Genomic DNA, 18,882 nt, shown 5'->3' with positions numbered 1-18,882 from the left:
CTGAGACTTAAAATAAAATCATTTTTACGAGAGAGAAGAAAGCAAGACACAGACTGGGATTTTAGCTTTAATTTAAATCCTAGCTTTATGATACAAAATGCTGGCCTAATTCATATTCTCTTCTGTTTTTTAATCTAGTCTAGTCCTACTCTACTCTACTCTACTCTACTCTACTCTACTCTACTCTACTCTACTCTACTCTACTCTACTCTACTCTACTCATATATTATTGTACTCTAATTCATTTTTACTCTACTTCACTTCATATTCTATTCTATTCTATTCCTAATTCTATTCCATTCCTATTCTATCCTATTCCTTTCTATTCCATTCCATTCTATTCGTACTAAGACTAGGCACCAGTTTCTCATCTAATAAACTGGTGTCATTTAAACAAGTGGTGGACAGCATTTAAAATAATAACTTAAGGATAAGAGGATGAAGGTAGTCTTGAATCCAGTGGATTGATTTGTTGAAAAATATCCCAGGATCAAGCGGCTATCCTTACAGGAGCCTGGAAACTGATGGAGCAGTTTATCCTGCGCAGACACCAGTAATGGAGTTTTAAGAAAAAGATATGAAAATCAATGTACTTGTCAAGAGCAAAGCAGAGCCTAATCCATCTCACTCCCTGGTTTTGAAGTAAAAGTCAGTTCGATATTTCATACCTCCCCAGAGCCACTTATAGATTGCATTGATATGCAAATCTGGGTAACATAGCATGAAAATACTCAGGGCAACGAACAAGGTAAAGGTTCCCCTTACACATACTGTATCTGCTAGTCATTCCCGACTCAAGGGGGGCGGTGCTCATCTCCGTTTCAAAGCCAAAGAGCCAGCACTGTCCGAAGACGTCTCCATGGTCATGTGGCCGGCATGACTCAATGTCAAAGGCGCACGGAACACTGTTACCTTCCCACCAAAGGTGGTCCCTATTTTTCTACTTGCATTGTTTACATGCTTTTGAACTGCTAGGTAGGCAGAAGCTGGGACAAGTAACAGGAGCTCACTCCGTTACGCGGTCCTAGAGATTCTAACCGCCAAACTGCCAACCTTTCTGATCGACAAGCTCAGCGTCTTAGCCACCCGAGCCACTGCGTGCCCCCCCAGCGAACAATTACACCTCTACACTTACGGTAATTATGTACAGTGCCTTCTCATTTCTGTTGCAGTTTGAAAAAGAGTTTGTGGCGCACCAAGAGACAAAGGCACGGCTTCAGAAGGCGGAAGAAAAGATCAGCCTCTTCGAAGGCACCAGAAAACCTTGTAAAAACGAGGTAACAAAAAAAACCCCCAGTAATCTGTATTTACAAGAGACTGCAGTTAAAATGATTAGCAACAATCATATGCTGCCACATTAATATAAATACAAAAGACTTCGACTCTCTGCTTTTTTCATTTCTGGAATACATGGTACCATTGTTCCGTTCTTTTGGCCTCTTCCTCGGTGGGAAAAGCTTGGGTTGGAACTGGTGGTTCTTTAGAGGATGATGTGGTGAGGGCAATAATGCTGGAGAAATTGTAGAATAGTAGAAATGGGAAGGAAGGGACAAGCACTGCTTGGTGCACACATTTTTATAGGTAGGTAGACAACAGCACATTTCAGGTATAGCAATGTCTACGAATTTAATCTTTAAAGGGGACTATACAAACTTAGTGGCACGTTTTCAATACCAGCTAGTAATTATCAGTAATTGGAGTTATTGCCCTCTATTCTTGTTAGCTCCCTAAATGCACCTCCTTTTCCATTATGTAGCAAAATACTTGAGATTGTCCCTTTTATTTTAAAGAACTTCCAAGTTGCTTGTTATTAGTATTATCCTTCCTTCCTTCCTTCCTTCCTTCCTTCCTTCCTTCCTTCCTTCCTTCCTTCCATCCATCCATCCATCCATCCATCCATCCATCCATCTCCATCCATCTCCTCCCTTCTTCCCTTCCTTCCATCCATCTCCCTTCCTTCCTTCCTTCCTTCCTTCTTTCCTTCCTTCCTTCCATCCATCCATCCATCCATCCATCTCCATCTCCTCCCTTCTTCCCTTTCTTACATCCATCCCCTTCCTTCCTTCCTTCCTTCCTTCCATCCATCCATCCATCCATCCATCCATCCATCCATCCATCCATCCATCCATCCATCCATCTCCTCCCTTCTTCCCTTCCTTACATCCATCTCCTCCCTCCCTCCCTCCCTCCCTCCCTCCCTCCCTCCCTTCCTTCCTTCTTTACTTCCATCCACTTCCCTCCCTCCCTTCCTTACATTCATCTCCTCCTTCCCTCTGCTAAAAACCCCATCTCATTGGCTAATTAGTTCAATCAACTAGTTCAAATTAATCACAGGCAGTCCTCGACTTATGACCACAGTTGACTCCAAAATATCTGCTGCTAAGTGAGAAAGCTGTTGAGTGAATTTTGCCCTATGTCACCACCTTTCTTGCCATAGTTGGTAAATGAATAGCTGCAGTTGTTATGCAGCTATCAAATTCCCTGAACCACCGAGTTATGCACGGTTGTTCAGTGAATCTACTTTCCCCGTTGTCTGGTTCCCCCACTTGTCACATGACCCCGGGAAATCAAGCATCATAAATACGAGTCAGTTGCCAAGCATCTGAGTTTTGTTCTCTTTGTGACTGTCGGGATGTTGCAACAGTTGTGAAACTGTGAAAAATGGTCATAAGTCCCCTTTTTCAGTTCAGTTGTAGCTTTGAACAGTCACTAAATGAATTGCTGTCTGTCCAGGTCTACCTTTACCCTTGTGCTGGGTGTTGTTTGTTAGTTGTCGGATTTTAGACGATACATTTGGCTCAGTTTATATATATGGAAAGTTATAAATAAATATGCTTATCTGTTGCTTTTCAGTGAACCAGACTAAAAGGATTAGCCATAAAACTTAAAATAATCATCAGTTTCTTTTAAGAAAGCAACACAAGCGAAGGAAAAAAGATGAAAAAGACATACCTCCTCACCTGGGGGCAAAATAGTTCTTGACTATTCCTGTGGTACAATTTATTTAAGATACACACATACACACACACTCTCACAATTCCACTTACAGGAAAGAAAGAAAAAACCCCCATAGCAATAGAATAAAGTAAATAAGAAGGAATTTACAAATGATCTGCTGAGGTTCACGGTTTTATCATATTCATAAGCGATTAAAGATACCTGAATACGTTTTGATTGCAAAACTCACTGTTAAATTTTAGGGACAATGCAAATGTCAGGATAGCAAATGATACAGTATAGAGATCACAGAATAAAATTGTGACGTTATAAATGGTGATGAATTATTTTAAAGACAAAAGTTATATAATGTATAATATCCGAAAGAGGAACAAAGTATTAAAATGTAAAAAGAGGAAGAATCATTACAACATTGTAGTATTAAAATACTACTCACTTACAATTCGGGTCCTTCCATCCCATGATATACCCTGGCAGTTGATTGAAACCAATATTTTGGGAAAGGTTTTTTGATTTCTGTTTGACTCCATTCACCTATTTTGATTTTTCTTTGCCCTCAGAAATTGTGTTCTAAAGATCTAAGTTTGCCTTGTTGGGTAATTTATTTTCTATAAGGGAATCATTCCTACTTGGATTTACTGTTTTTTTGTTTTTTATTCTCTTATATACCATTGTAAGTATACATTCACATAATTGTTATTCTTCTTTACATTTGTTATTCTTATACATTTGTGATTCCATTTAATAGGTAATAATCTGCAATTCGGGTTGCTTTATTTACCATCCCTTCCGCCTGTTGTAACAGCACCTTATTTTCCTTTCTTTTCTCCCTCCCTCTCTTCTCTACTTCCTTCCTTCCTCCTCTCCTTCCCCTTCCTTCTTCCCTTCCCCCTCCCCTACTCCTCCTCTTACTCTTCCCCTTCCTACCCTTTCTCCTTCTCTTTCTCTCCCTTTCACCCTCCTCTCCTTCCCTCTTCCTTCCTTCCTTGCCTCCTCTTCCTCTTCTCTCCTCCTTTCTCCCTTTTTCTGTTGTTATAGGTGTCTCAAATCTCAGTTTATGTTTTCTTGGGATGGTATTTCTGCAAACCCAAATATAATTTAGTATCATTTCTAATTCCCTTACCCTGGCTAATCTATCCTAACCATGCTTTCCTCCCTCTTTATATCTCGCTCTTGAATATATATTGTATTTTTCGGAGTATAAGAGGCACCAAGATTTTGAAGAGGCAAATTTTAAAAAAAAGTTTTTGCACTCTGCAGACCTCCCCAAAACAGTCCGTTTTTCGCTCATTTCTGCCCTTCCCAGCCCCCAGGAACACTCTGGAAGCCTCCTAGAGGCTACGCATGGCCATTTTGGTGAAGGGAGCGGGGTTTCGGGAGACAAAAAATGCTGTATTCAGTGTATAAGACGCACCCAGATTTTCAGCCTCTTTTTGGATGGAAAAAGCTCCGTCTTATATTCCAAAAAATACGGTACTTGTATATTTAATACTTTCTTTTCTGTCCCCCTGCCCTCTTCCCCCCTTTCTCATTTAATAGTGTATCATCTGGGTTCTGTATCTTCTTGAATTTACTGATGGCGGAATTTACCAACTTCTGCTCTGTTTGCTTTGGAAGAAAAAAAAAATATTTACATTCCCAAAATCACTACACAAAGTGTTTTAAGTTCCAAATGCCAACATTTTCTTTTTTCCAGGATGGCTCAACCGATGCTTCACCCCTGACATCTCTTGAAGGCCCCACAGGTGGGGTCCCATCCCCCGGAGCTCCCGCTGGAACGATTCCACCTCCACCTCCTCCGCCCCCTCTCCCGCCTGCCTTTGCTAGTGGATCAAAAACCAATCTTCCTGCGGGCATTCCGCCACCCCCACCTCCGCTACATGGATTGCCCGGGGGCCAACGCTCCCCTGCCCCTCAGTCGCTGCCTTTCGGATTGAAACCAAAAAAAGAATTTAAGCCTGAGGTGACCATGAAGAGAGTCAACTGGTCCAAGGTAAGACAAGGAAGACTCCGGAAAGAATGCAGAGAAGAGCAACAAAGATGATTAGGGGGCCGGAGGCTAAAACATGTAAAGAACGGTTGCAGGAACTGGGCATGGCTAGTTTAAGGAAAAGAAGGACTAAGGCAGGGCTCTGCGCAGGATGGAACCTGGAAGAGCAGCTGGCTGCTGCGCGTGCCCACATAAAGAGCTCTGCGCGCCATTGGTTCACGGCTCTGTACCATTTCAGACACAACCTCTTCTTTAAATGATATATTTAAGGATATATTTAAGCCCATGCTACTGTGGTCTACATATCCTCAATAATCTTTAACATCTCTAGCATGTTTTATTCTGCCCCGCTACTGTGTTCTAATCAATAACATTGATTAGATGATGCATGGGGAACTCATCAAATTTGCAGATGACACCAAGCTGGCAGGAATAGACAACACTCCAGAAGATAGGCTTAAGATATAGAAGGATCTTGACAGACTTGAACATTGGATGCTATCTAACAAAATGAAATTCAAGGGTGAAAAGAGTAAGGTTCTACATTTAGGCAAGAAAACAGAATGCACAGGTACAGAATATGTGGTACCTTGCTCAACAGTAGTAAGTGTGAGAGGGATCTTGGAGTCCTTGTGGACAACCACTTAAATATGAGCCAGCTTTGTGCAGCAGCTGCTTAAAAAGCCAACACAGTTCTAGGCTGCATCAACAAAAGGATAGAATCAAGATCACGTGAAGTGTTAATACCACTTTATAATGCCTTGGTAAGGCCACACTTGGAATACGGCATTCAGTTTTTGTCACCACGATGTAGAAAAGATTAGGAGACTCTAGAAAGAGTGCAGAGAAGAGCAACACAGATGATTAGGGGACCGGTGGCTATAACGTATGAAGAACAGTTGCAGGAATTGGGTATGTCTAGTTTTATGGGGGTTTCCACAAAGAAAAGGGAGTCAAGCTATTCTCCAAAGCATCTGAGGGCAGGACAATGCAGGCTACTTCAGCCGACTGCAGTTCTGCAATTCGGCTGTTCAAATCTCACCGGCTCAAGGTTGACTCAGCCTTCCATCCTTCCGAGGTGGGTAAAATGAGGACCCGGATTGTTGTTGGGGGCAATATGCTGACTCTGTAAACTGCTTAGAGGGCTGAAAGCCCTATGAAGCGGTGTATAAGTCTAACTGCTATTGCTATTGCTAACTAATGAAGGAGAGAAGCAACATAACTTCTTCTTGACAGTAAGAAGAATTAACCAGTGGAAGAGCTTGCCTTCAGAAGTTGTGAATGCTCCAACACTGGAAGTCTTTAAGAAGATGTTGGATAGCCATTTGTCTGAAGTGGTATAGGGTTTCCTGTCTAGGCAGGGGGTTGGACTTTAAGACCTCCAAGGTCCCTTCCAACTCTTGTTATTCTATTCTAATAATGTTCATCGATTGAGGAATATCCTATTTCTATAACTGATCATTTGGAACTATTTCAGAACTTGCTTTAATGATTTTTAAAAACAAACGGCCCAGAGATTTTTAGAGTCGGGAGGCAAGTATAGAAACAAGCATACTTGTGATTTCTTCTGAAACACAGATGAAATCCTCACTTCAAAAGGCAGCGGAATTAGCACCAAAAATAAATCTGATTTTTTGGTGTTTTTTTTAATGCGGACTCTGCTATATTAAAGCGAATTAAAAACACAGATTTTTATTCCATGAATCTACCCACAAAAGAGACCAGGTATTTTTCCCCACTCGGGAATCTGCAGTTGGTAGATGGTAGGTAGGGGTCAGATTGCCCTAAGGCACACGTTTTGAGACCCCCTACAAAGGGATGGCATGAACGATAACAGGAAAGTAAGATGCATATATTCCCTCTGCAGATTAGACCCCAGGAAATGACTGAAAACTGTTTCTGGGTAATGGCCAACGATGGGAAGTATGAAAGCACCGATTTGCTGTGCAAGCTGGAACTTACCTTTTGTTGTCAGAAAAATGGTAAGTTAATTATTTTTTTCTGATTTAAAGCCGCCTTTTAGAAAACCAGCCTATTTTATTTTCAATAAACACCTGCAGTGCTTGTCACTACAGCTGATGAATACTTACGCTTGTGTCATATGATAATTGTTGCATTAATAACTCAGGTTGCCATCATTTATAACTGCGGCACATACGGAATAGAACTTTGCCGACAGTATTATTTCCACTTTTCCATTTAAGCTCTCCTCATCTAATACAATTAAGAAAAGCATGCATTTACTGCTGAAATATTTCCGTCGAGCTGTTAAAATGACTGTTTATTATTAGACTATGGAGAGAGTGACTAAAAGCTGGGAAAATATAACATGTATTTTAGTTATGAGCAATAATTTGGCGAGAGCCTGATTGTTTTGGGCTAGTTTATTTAAGGTATGCTAAGCCCTTAAATACAAAAAGGACGCGATGGCTCAGTGGCTAAGACACTGAGCTTGTCAATCAGAAAAATCGGCAGTTTAGTAGTTCGAATCCCTAGTGCTGTGTAACAGAGTGAGCTCCTGTGATTTGCCCCAGCTTCTACCAACCTAGCAGTTCGAAAGCATGTAAAAATGCAAGTAGAAAAATAGGAAGCCTCAAGGAGCTTCCCCCTGGCTTGAAAGCTGTGCATTCATGCACACATGTGCGCCAGACCACTGCTCGCACGGCCCCGTTTCCCTGTCCCCCCCACCTCCCCCAAGCTGGGCCGCAAAGATTGTGGACCGTTGCTCTACATGCCTCATCAGCAATTGGTAAACCCGAATACAATGAATTGTACCGTACTGAACAGTACTCATGTTGAAACTACATTGAAGCTCAAATTCTACACAACTGCAGTAACATAAACATTTCTGTATGTTGACACACACACACAACCGTTTATCTTGACAGTGAAAAGAGACGAAGGCTTTGAAGAGAGGAAACCTGTTAAAAAACGAATCAAAGAACTGAAAATCCTGGATCCAAAGATCGCACAAAACCTTTGTAAGTCAATAGCTGTCATTGTTTGGAAAGACAAAAATAATTGAGTGTTAATACCTCTTTTGCAATTACATATAATTCTACTTTGTAATATGGTTTTGACAGAAACAATTCCAAGCCATGGGTGAATAGGGAAGGAATGTATCACTGTGAGCATTGAAAACAGAGGCATGGAAGTTGGAAAATATCTCCTGTGTAGCAATAGCAATAGCAGTTAGACTTATATACCGCTTCATAGGGCTTTCGGCCCTCTCTAAGCGGTTTACAGAGTCAGCATATTGCCCCCAACAACAATCCGGGTCCTCATTTTACCCACCTCGGAAGGATGGAAGGCTGAGTCAACCCTGAGCCGGTGAGATTTGGACAGCCGAACTGCAGAACTGCAGTCAGCTGAAGTAGCCTGCAGTGCTGCATTTTAACCACTGCGCCACCTCGGCTCTATCTCGCAATCGCATTTAGACTTATATAACGCTTTATAGTGCTTTACAGCCCTCTCTAAGCGGTGTCAGCCTCTTTCCCCCAACAATCTGGGTCCTCATTTTACCCACCACGGAAGGATGGAAGGCTGAGTCAACCTTTAGCCTAGTGAGATTTGAATTGCCAAATTGCAGGCAGCCGGCAGCCGGCAGAAGTAGCCTGCAGTACTGCACTCTAACCACTGTGCCACCGTGGCTCATATATTTAGCATTCCTTTTTAAATAAAGCTGATTTAGTTTTTGGTTTTAAAGTTGTGGGTGCTCCATCACTGGAGATTTTCAAGAAGAGACTGGACAGCCACTTGTCCAGAATGGAGTAGGGTCTCCTGCTTGAGCAGGGGGTTGGACTAGAAGACCTCCAAGGACCCTTCCAGCTCTGTTTTTCTGTTAAAAATTGGGTTTTCTTTCAGTCTGTATCTTTCAGCATTCCCACTTTTATTCAGTTGAATAGGCTTTGTTTTTCCTCCTCTTCATCACATCTGTTTTCATCTTGTGTCCTTTCATTCTTTTTCTCTCCTCCCCCCCCACCCCTCCTCCTTATATTTCAGTTTGGTTCTGATGCGATGTCAGATGATAATTTATTACTCCTGTGTGGAGTCTTTACATAGTTTCATTTGTTTGCGATCAAAGACTCTCTGAAGGTGGGTGCGGAATAAATCCATAGTAAAAGAGATTGGTAATGATGATTGTAAAGCTGCTAAAAATGACCAGGCCCCTCTCCCACCCCCACCCCCAAATAAGGTTCGTGCCCCAGCCTGCTCAGGGCGGGGTTTATTACCCCACAGCTTTTGGTTTCCTTCCCCAATTAACTTAATGAGGTTCATTCTGATATCACTGGGAGAAGTCAAAACTCCTGCTGCCATCAGCCCAAGTGTGACTTCTCCTCCATTGGTACTACACTGTAGCTTAGTTGCTATCAGTATTCTGTCACTCCTACTATTACTGCTGATGTCCTATTTCCTCCCTCCCTCCTTCCTTCTTCTTCCATCCATCCATTATCTCGCCTCCCTGCTTCCCCTTTTTCCTTCCTTCCCATTTTCCTCCCTTCCTCCCTTCTATCTCCTTTCTTTCTTCCTTCCATCCATCATCTCACCTCCCTCCCTCCATTTTATCTCCTTCCTTCCTTTCTTCCTCCCTCCTTCCCTCCATTTTATCATCTCTCCTCCCTTCCTTCTCCTTCAATCCATCCATTATCTCGCCTCCCTTCCTCCTCTTTTCCTTCCTTCCTTCTTTTTTCTATCCATCATTCGCCTCCCTTCTTCCCCTTTTTCCTCTCTCCCTCCCTCCTTCCCTTCCTTCTATCTCCTTTCTTCCATCCATCCATCATCTCACCTCCCTCCCTCCCTCCCTTTTATCTCCTTCCGTCCTTTCTTCCTCCCTCCTTCCCTCCATTTTATCATCTCGCTCCCTCCTTTTTATCATCTCTCTTCCCTTCTCCTTCAATCCATCCATTATCTCGCCTCCCTGCCTCCTCTTTCCCTTCCTTCCTTCCTTCCTTCCTTCCTTCCTTCCTTCCTTCCTTCCTTCCTTCCTTCCATCATTCGCCTCCCTTCTTCCCCTTTTTCCTCTCTCCCTCCCTCCCTCCTTCCCTTCCTTCTATCTCCCTTCTTCCATCCATCCATCCATCCATCCATCCATCCATCCATCCATCCATCCATCATCTCACCTCCCTCCCTCCCTCCCTCCCTTCCTTCTATCTCCTTTCTTCCATCCATCCATCATCTCACCTCCCTCCCTTTTATCTCCTTCCTTCCTTTCTTCCTCCCACCTTCCCTCCATTTTATCATCTCGCTCCCTTCTTTTTATCATCTCTCTTCCCTTCTCCTTCAATCCATCCATTATCTCGCCTCCCTGCCTCCTCTTTTCCTTCCTTCCTTCCTTCCTTCCTTCTATCCATCATTCACCTCCCTTCTTCCCATTTTTCCTCTCTCCCTCCCTCCCTCCCTCCTTCCCTTCCTTCTATCTCCTTTCTTCCATCCATCCATCATCTCACCTCCCTCCCTCCCTTCTATCTCCTTTCTTCCATCCATCCATCATCTCAACTCCCTCCCTCCCTTTTATCTCCTTCCTTCCTTTCTTCTTCCCTCCCTCCCTCCCTCCCTCCCTCCTTCCCTCCATTTTATCATCTCCCTTCCTCCCTTTTATAATATCTCCTCCACCCTCCCTCCCTTCCCCACCTGCATATTCATCCATCTACCCTGTTTTTCAGACCTTTCTTGTCTCCCAAAGCAGATGTGAGATTTTTAACCTCTGCAATCAGGTCAGCCTCACCCACCCACAGAAACCTCCTCTCTGAAAACACCTTAATGCTTGAAGTGTTTCAAAGTGCCTAATTTGCCCTTCTCGAATAAAAACATGCTGAAATGCCTTTATGTGTGTTCTTAGCTATTTTCTTAGGGTCTTTTCGAGTACCTTATGAAGAAATAAAAATAATGATTCTGGAAATAGATGAAGCCCAGCTGTCAGAATACATGATCCAGGTGCGGTAATTTGATTAATAGTTTTATAAACAAGTATTCCTAATAATTAGATCTTCATAAAATCTACCACATTTGTAGTAAAATATATGAAAGTCACGAACAAAGTTACATGCCCAGCCAGACGTAATTTTGTGTTTATACATCAATGCAATTTGGTATTATCACCAAAGATGGCAGGTTATACCTTCCGTATTCGTGATACTTGCCATTTTTATTAAGATAACTGTTTCCTTTAGACTATGTGTATCAGCAGATTTCTCTAAGATAGGGCAGTGGGAGAGTTTAAAAATGTAATAAATAGCCTACTGAGTTTGACATTTATTTTTTGGGATTTTTAAGGGGTCCTTGGTTTTTTAAAATAATAAATATTTTTTTCTTTATTGTCTATTTTTGGCTTTGTTGCCTTATGACAGGGGTGTCAAACTCAAGGCCCAGGGGCCGGATTCGGCCCGCGGGGTGCTTAGATCTGGCCTGCGTGGCCACCCTAGAAACAGTGAAGGACCAGCCCACGGTGTCTCTGCCAGTGATAACGGAAAGCTCCGTTTTCGCTGGCAGAAGGTTGCAGGAGGCCATCACAGTCGAAAACAGACCTCGGCCCTCCGGAGCTCTGTTTTCACTGGCAGAGGTTTGCGGGATGCCATCGTAGCCCAAAACGGAGCTCGGGAGCCCGTGTTCACTGGCAGAGCGCTCAGGCCACCACAGGTGCCCCCGACGCGAGTGACGTCGAGCTGGCTATGCCCCCCCTCTCCCCCGAGATCAAACACAACCCTGATGCGGCTCTCAATGACATCGAGTTTGACACCCCTGCCCCTTATTAGATTGAAGAGAAGTTTATCTCCCTTGTTTTTTTGTACAAATAATTATGCAATATAAAGCCTTGCAAACCAGTTGTCAGGAAGGAGAGGAGGGGGATGAACGTTTTAATTTTGTATCTTTCCCTAAAATGTAGAATTTAATCAAGCATCTTCCCGACCAAAAACAACTCAATGGATTAGCCAAGTTGAAGAACGAATATAAGAATTTGTCTGAGCCGGAGCAGTTTGCGATTGTGGTAAATAGATGGATTCATTTCAAAATGTTGTTTTTAAGCGTGACCCGTCAAAACCGCGTTCCACAAAAGCGCGGTCGACGAAATCGCGTATGTGACGTCATCACAACGCGATGAAAAAGATCAAAAAATTGAAATAAAAATTAAATTACAGCAAGCCGATTCACATAAAGGTAAGCGTTAGGTTAAGGGTTAGGGTTAGGGTTAGGTTAAGGGTTAGGGTTAGCGTTAGAGCGTTAGCGTTACGTTTAGCGTTAGGTTAAGGGTTAGCGTTAGGTTTTTCGTTACGTTAAGGGTTAGGTTTAGGGTTAGGTTTAGGGTTAGGTTAAGGGTTAGGTTTAGGGTTAGGTTTAGGGTTAGGTTAAGGGTTAGGTTTAGGGTTAGGTTTAGGGTTAGGTTTGGGGGGGGTTAGGGTAAGGTTTTCGCTTTATTTTTACATTTTTTGATCTTTTTCGTCGCGCTGTGATGACGTCACATACGCGATTTTGTCGACCGCGATTTTGTCGTCCGCGGTTTTGTGGTAGAACCGTTTTTAAGATTCTCTATTCTGTTTTTTTTTTAAAAAAAATAGTCTTTTTCTGTGAATTTTGCAATGTATTCTTTTGCTTCTTTTGGGTAGCTGGTAGCCAGGAATGAGTTAATCTTCTGTTGCACTAAGTTTCGGATCTGACTTTTAACCAACTTCTTAAAGTAATTTCCTGACAGGAGGAATCTTAAGATTTTGCTCTTGTCACCAAGACAATGAGTGAGGCTGTTCTGACATTTTTTGAATTTCTGCCTCTGTTCTTTCTACGGCTATGCTAACGAGCTCTGCTTGCCTTTCAATTTCTAATTATAAGTGTGAGGCAAAGAGAATGAGGCTACCTCGCCATGTTTTTAAAATAATTTACAAGGGGATAAGCCTTCTATAACAACCTGAGACTTGCACGGCAGTAAATGCCTAATAATTATATATATCAAACCTTTGTGCTGTCCAAAGCACTTGAGGGGAAAAGAGGCTTCACTTGCATTCGTGTCAGAAGCGCTGAGGGGCTTCCGGGTTGAAAGGACATCACCGTTGCCCTGGGGATGCCCAGTTGGGGGCTCTTTCCGTGTCTCTGGCAAGAGCTTGAGTGAAGGACGGGAGCTCAAACCCTCTCGGGTCTCGAATGCAGGCTTGCTAATCTGGCCAATGTTCCAACCACTTGAGCCACCATGCTCCTAGGAGGCTTTGTAACATCTAAGAACTCTGTCCTTGCTACATATTAGTCTGAGTGCAGCTCAACATGCATCTAAACCCACCTTTCCTCCAATAAAACAGACCGTGTGTGTAGATCTGGATGCTTTATTGGAAGAACAGGATAGGGTGAAACTGGGGAAAACAGGGATACATACAATGAGAACCAAGTACAAGACAGACAGTATTGAGTTCCTGCTGAGCATAACAATTAATAAACACAAGCAATCTAAATCTCCCCAGTGATGCTCTGTGTGGGGGATGTGGGTTTGTTTGGATGACCATGTGCCACAGCTGAAGATGGATTCTTTGTGCTTCTGCCTTCTCTAAAATGGAGTCTGGCTTCCCAGTGTGCACTTGTTTTGAGAGTGTGGGCTGATGGGTACATGGGTGGGGTCTGCTTCAAACAATATACTTCAAACAATATATTTGTCTCTCCGGCCACTAGATGGGGCTAGAGAGCAACAACAGTAGATAAAGGTAGTATGTTTGGGCATATTTATCCCTCTGGCCACTAGATGGGGTTAGAGAGCAACAACAGTAGATAAAGGTAGCATGTTTGGGCATATTTATCCCCCTGGTCACTAGATGGGGATAGAGAGCAACAACAGTAGATAAAAGTTATATGCCGGGACATGACAACTCCTTGTTTCTGAATAAGTGACTAGGTCCATCTTTGGCAAAATTGGTACAAATGAACTGAAATTGAAACAATTCTGCACAGCAACTTCTTAGATATTCTTCTTGATGCTTACAAAGTACCAGTGCTGTAGCAACTAGGATGTCCTGATAAACATTTGGTAAACAAGCATCTGTTAAGTTGATATGTTAATCAATTTCCTTTTATTTTGTCCAACATAAAATATTGTCCAATAAAAGTTCATCTCAAAGAGTATTAAACATTTCTGTAACATGGAAAAAGCCTACCACAGCCATGTTAGATGATTGTAACATAAAACTAACTTACTATATCTAGGAGAGGTTTAATATCCGATTAATGTATACGTACATGTAAAATGTATTTACTATAAAATTCCCATGAGAGTAAATTCTATAATCTATAAAAGTAAGCCTGTAAACCTAATAAGATTGAAATAATGGCTAATAGGCTTTTTGACATGGGTTGTAGATCACTGAGAAGCTAATTATAAATGGGAAAAAAAGACTCCCTGTGTTTGCTTTTTTTAAAAAAACCATCTTCCTTATGGAGCCACTTACAAAACACAGAACAGAACAGAATTCTTTAATGGCTAAGCATGAATGGACACACAAGGAATTTTTTTCTGGTACAAAAGCTCTCAGAATACATACAAGCAACAAATGATAAATCATGATCATAATCATCATAGACAACGTTCCTCCTGGCTTTCCTGTCCTCTACTATCTCCCGGAGTCCATTTAAGCTCACACCAGTGACTCTGTCCAGCCACCTCATTCTCTGTCGTCCCCTTCTTCTTCTGTCCTCCATCTTTCCCAGCATTAGGCTCTTCTCCAGGGAGTCCTTCCTTCTCGTTAGGTGGCCCAAGTATTTGAGTTTCCTCTTCAGGATCTGGCCTTCTAAAGAGCAGTCAGGGTTGATCTCCTCTAGGACTGACCGGTTGGATGGCTTTGCAGTCCAAGGGACTCGCAGGAGTCTTCTCTAGCACCAGAGTTCAAAGGCTCAATTCATCATAAAACTACATAAATCATAAGATACAACATTTAGTAATAGCCATTGGATATTAAATAAGTGATCAACATAAATTATACCAGGATACTAAATAAAACAATGTAAATCATAAGATACAGGCAACAAAGTTAAAGTCATAAGATAAAGAGATAATTAATAGGAAAGATGAGAAGAATAATAGTAATGCAGTCCTACTAGGCAATTTGACAGTGTTGTGGGAATTAGTTGTTTAGCAGAGTGATGGCATGGGGGAAAATTTGCCCTTGTTTCCAATTCTGGTATGTAATGCCCTACAGTGTCATCTTGAGGTTAGAAGTTGAAATAGGTGTACTTATCCACAGAAAACCCTGCAAGTTATTTCTCCTTGGGCTAGTCTGCTGCCTGGTTTCAACGCTTAAAGAGTATTTCCATGTTGAACCCACGTCTCTGGCTAAGGCATTGAAACGAGCTACTTCTCATTAGTATTTCCGTGTTCCTTCCGTGGGGTTTATACACAGTACGACAACAGTTCCATCAAATGCAATGTTTCACGAGTTACCTAGAAGGGGGAAGAGAGTCCTCCACACAACATTCACACGCCGTTCTCGATTGGTTCGGTCTCCGGAACTATCTAGAACGATGGTGTGTATCTCGAGAGGGGGGACAAAATCGCGACGTGTAAGGCAGGTCTCCTCCTTCTCTTTTCAACCAAGATGAGCAGCGTAACCAGACTGAGACCCCGGTTGGCTGGCATTCTTTTGAAGCTTCAGTTTGAGGAGCAAGTGAATAACCTCAAGCCCGACATCATGGCGGTCAGCGCCGCCTGCGAAGAGATCAAGAAGAGCCGAAACTTCAGTCAGCTTCTGGAACTTGTCCTGTTAATGGGGAACTACATGAACGCTGGATCGCGAAACGCGCAGACATTTGGATACAACCTCTGCTCCTTGTGTAAAGTGAGTATTTCAGCAGCCAATGCGGGTGGAATCTGGTGCTTCAGTCAAACCTGCAGCCAAAGAGCCGAGGTGGCGCAGTGGTTAAATGCAGCACTGCAGGCTGCTTCAGCTGACTGCAGTTCTGCAGTTCGGCTGTTCAAATCTCAGCGGCTCAGGGTTGACTCAGCCTTCCATCCTTCCGAGGTGGGTAAAATGAGGACCCGGATTGTTGTTGGGGGGAAATATGCTGACTCTGTAAACGGCTTAGAGAGGGCTGAAAGCCCTATGAAGCGGTATATAAGTCTAACTGCTATTGCTATTGCTAGCTGCCCCAAAAGCCGACACAGTTCTATTACTACATAAACAAAGGGATGAAATCAAGATCATGTGTTAATACCACTTTATAAGGCCTTGGTAAGGCCACATTTAGAATATTGCATTCAGTTTTGGTTGCCACGATGTAAAAAAAAAGATGTTGAGAGTGCAGAGAAGAGCAACAAAGATGATTAGGGGACTGGAGACTAAAACATGAAGAACGGTTGCAGGAACTGGGTATGTCAGGTTTAATGAGAAGAAGGACTAGGGGAGACATGACAGCAGTGTTCCAATATCTCAGGGGTTGCCACAAAGAGGAGGGAGTCAAGCTATTCTCCAAAGCAACAGAGGGCAGGACAAGAAGCAATGGGTGGAAACTAATTAAGGAGAGAAGCAATTTAGAACTGAGGAGAAATGTCCTGACAGTTAGAGCAATTAATCAGTGGAACAGCTTGCCTCTAGAAGTTGTGAATGCTCCAACACTGGAAGTTTTTAAGAAGAGATTGAACAACCATTTGTCTGAAGTGATGTAGGGTTTCCTGCCTAAGCAGGGGGTTGGACTAGAAGACCTCCAAGGTCCCTTCCAACTTTGTTATTCTATTCTAATCCTTGACGTATCAGTGATGCTATTTATCTTTTTTTCCCCGCTTGCCAGTAGAATAAGTATGTAAATTTGCCAAAATTCTTTCTCCCCCTACCCCAATAAAATAGTTGCAAATATCTGTTCTGTCTACCCACCGCAACGTAGCTTGAACATGAAATCAATTAATTTTTGTGTTTCTCATCCAGTGAAGCAGAGAGAATGAATGCGGTTTTAGAAAATGCTCGTTTTTCTTGATTTAAAAAAAAAATGCTGTTCCAATCTAAGAGCAAATACACAGAGGGAAGGGAAACCTCACAGCACTTACTAAGGTTGGGGAAATGGGGACGTTTTAAAAAGCCGAAAATGCTGATCCATACGTTTATTTGTGAGGAATGACTCACCAAAACTGAAAACAGCTGTATATTAAAAATGCACATCTGCCTCCTTTGTACAATTTTGGCATGTCGGAAGAAACCAACGTTAGTTGAATGCAGAGTAGATGGACTACTGCACAAGTGTGTATGATAAATAAGAAGAGGTAGCGTCAAGAACGAATAGCAGTTAAGTAAATGTGGATTGAATGCAGGAGTCAATGGCCAGGAGAAAAGATGTTGAGGTGGCTTTGATTAGGTAGGGAGATTGAATCAAATCACAAGACAGTTTATGAAGGAAAACTAAATGGTAAAAGAGGAAGAAAGAGAAAGCAATAGGTAACCTATAGATAAGGAGTTGGTAAGATCCTCCAAAGGATAGCAGTTAAGGTGGCAGGCTGAACCAAAGTAAGCCTGCAGCCTGAACCAAACTAGGGTTTGGTTTCATGATATTAAGCTTTAACTGTTCACATAGAAATTGCAAGGTTTGCTTTTAGAACATAGTGCGGTTAGACACGGGTTAGAAGGAAGTCTGTATATGAAATATGCTGAGGCAAAACATCTATTTTAGCCCATCTGCTAGCTTGGCTGTTAATCTGTTTGGTAGACACATATTGTTAGTTCCTCAAAATACGACCTATGCATGTCCGTTATTTGCCCCATGTATTATGACATCCTGTAGACATACTTTCTGTAACTCAAGGGCAAATATTGAGGGGTGTTTCCAAAACTAACAGATGGCTTTAGCTGAAAGTGATAAACTATATAAGGAAGTTCCTGAATTTCATTCAGTGTTCAGGACATTTATTCTTTGCTAGGAACCTGCGCAAATAAACTATTCCTTCTCTGAAGAGCTGGCTTATGTGTCCCGTCTTTTCTACAACAATGCTAAAAGAAGAAAAGATAATGGGTATTGGTGTACTGAAACCAGAAATGGCTTCAGAAGATAGAAAATGATGGATTGGTGTAAGGAATAGAATAGAATAGGATGGGAATAGAATAGAATTAGTAATAGAATAGAATTATAATAGAATAGGAATAGAATAGAATTAGGAATAGAATAGAGTTGGAAGGCACCTTGGAGGTCTTCTAGTCCAACCCCCTGCTTAGGCAGGAAACCCTACACCACTTCAGACAAATGGTTGTCCAACTTCTTAAAAACGTCCAGTGTTGGAGCATTCACAACTTCTGGAGGCAAGCTGTTCCACTGATTAATTGTTCTAACTGTCAGGACATTTCTCCTCAGTTCTAAGTTGCTTCTCTCCTTGATTAGTTTCCATCCGTTGTTTCTTGTCCTGTCTTCGGGTCATGTGGAGAATAGCTCTACTGCAGTAGAGAGTAAAAAGTGAACATATAATAAGATGAAATGGAAATACATGAGTTCTTTTAACGATGTATTTATCGCTGCCTAGTTAAAGGATACCAAATCAGCTGATCAGACGACAACGCTGCTTCACTTCCTGGCTGAGGTCTGTGAAGAAAAATATCCAAATGTTTTGAGCTTCCTTGAGGACTTGCAGCACTTGGACAAAGCGAGCAGAGGTCTGTATTAAAACCGATATTTGTCTTCTGTTTTGTTCAACTCCGACCACAATGAATGATTTCCGAATGGAGAATTTTAACTTTGCAGCATGCATTTAACCTCCGCCTGCAGTCATGAATTTCCATTCACAGCTATTTCTATTTCTTTCAAGATGACTTTCCCTTATCTTAAATTAGCAGGGAACGGGGAGGGGGGGGGGGAAGTGATTATGTTTCAGATCACACCATCCAGAATACAAGGGTGTTACCATACAAAAAAAAAAAAAGCAGCAAACTGGGGAATTAAAATATTTTCCATGGTCCATGCAAGCCTTTGAAATAAAAGGCTAATCATTAACAAGACGG

At 42.2% G+C, this 18,882-nt stretch overlaps 1 protein-coding gene across 1 annotated transcript in view; it reads left to right on the top strand.

Annotated features, from left to right (window-relative positions):
- DIAPH3 (diaphanous related formin 3) overlaps window positions 1–18,882 on the top strand; it is a 122,504-nt gene that overhangs the window by 27,602 nt on the left and 76,020 nt on the right. Inside the window, exons 15-22 of the mRNA XM_087726315.1 lie at window positions 1,173–1,277; window positions 4,655–4,951; window positions 6,816–6,930; window positions 7,837–7,929; window positions 10,788–10,882; window positions 11,832–11,933; window positions 15,508–15,747; window positions 18,408–18,537. Coding sequence (XP_087582441.1) covers window positions 1,173–1,277; window positions 4,655–4,951; window positions 6,816–6,930; window positions 7,837–7,929; window positions 10,788–10,882; window positions 11,832–11,933; window positions 15,508–15,747; window positions 18,408–18,537 — 1,177 coding nt within the window. The remainder of the gene's footprint in view (window positions 1–1,172; window positions 1,278–4,654; window positions 4,952–6,815; window positions 6,931–7,836; window positions 7,930–10,787; window positions 10,883–11,831; window positions 11,934–15,507; window positions 15,748–18,407; window positions 18,538–18,882) is intronic.

This window comes from Thamnophis sirtalis, unplaced genomic scaffold (assembly GCF_051295495.1).
Source record: "Thamnophis sirtalis isolate CommonGarterSnake01/CBP01778 unplaced genomic scaffold, rThaSir2_p1.2 scaffold_12, whole genome shotgun sequence".
NCBI classification, from domain to species: domain Eukaryota; kingdom Metazoa; phylum Chordata; class Lepidosauria; order Squamata; family Natricidae; genus Thamnophis; species Thamnophis sirtalis.
The sequence above is the reverse complement of the archived record's forward strand: the minus strand, read 5'-3'. Positions and strand labels throughout refer to the sequence as shown.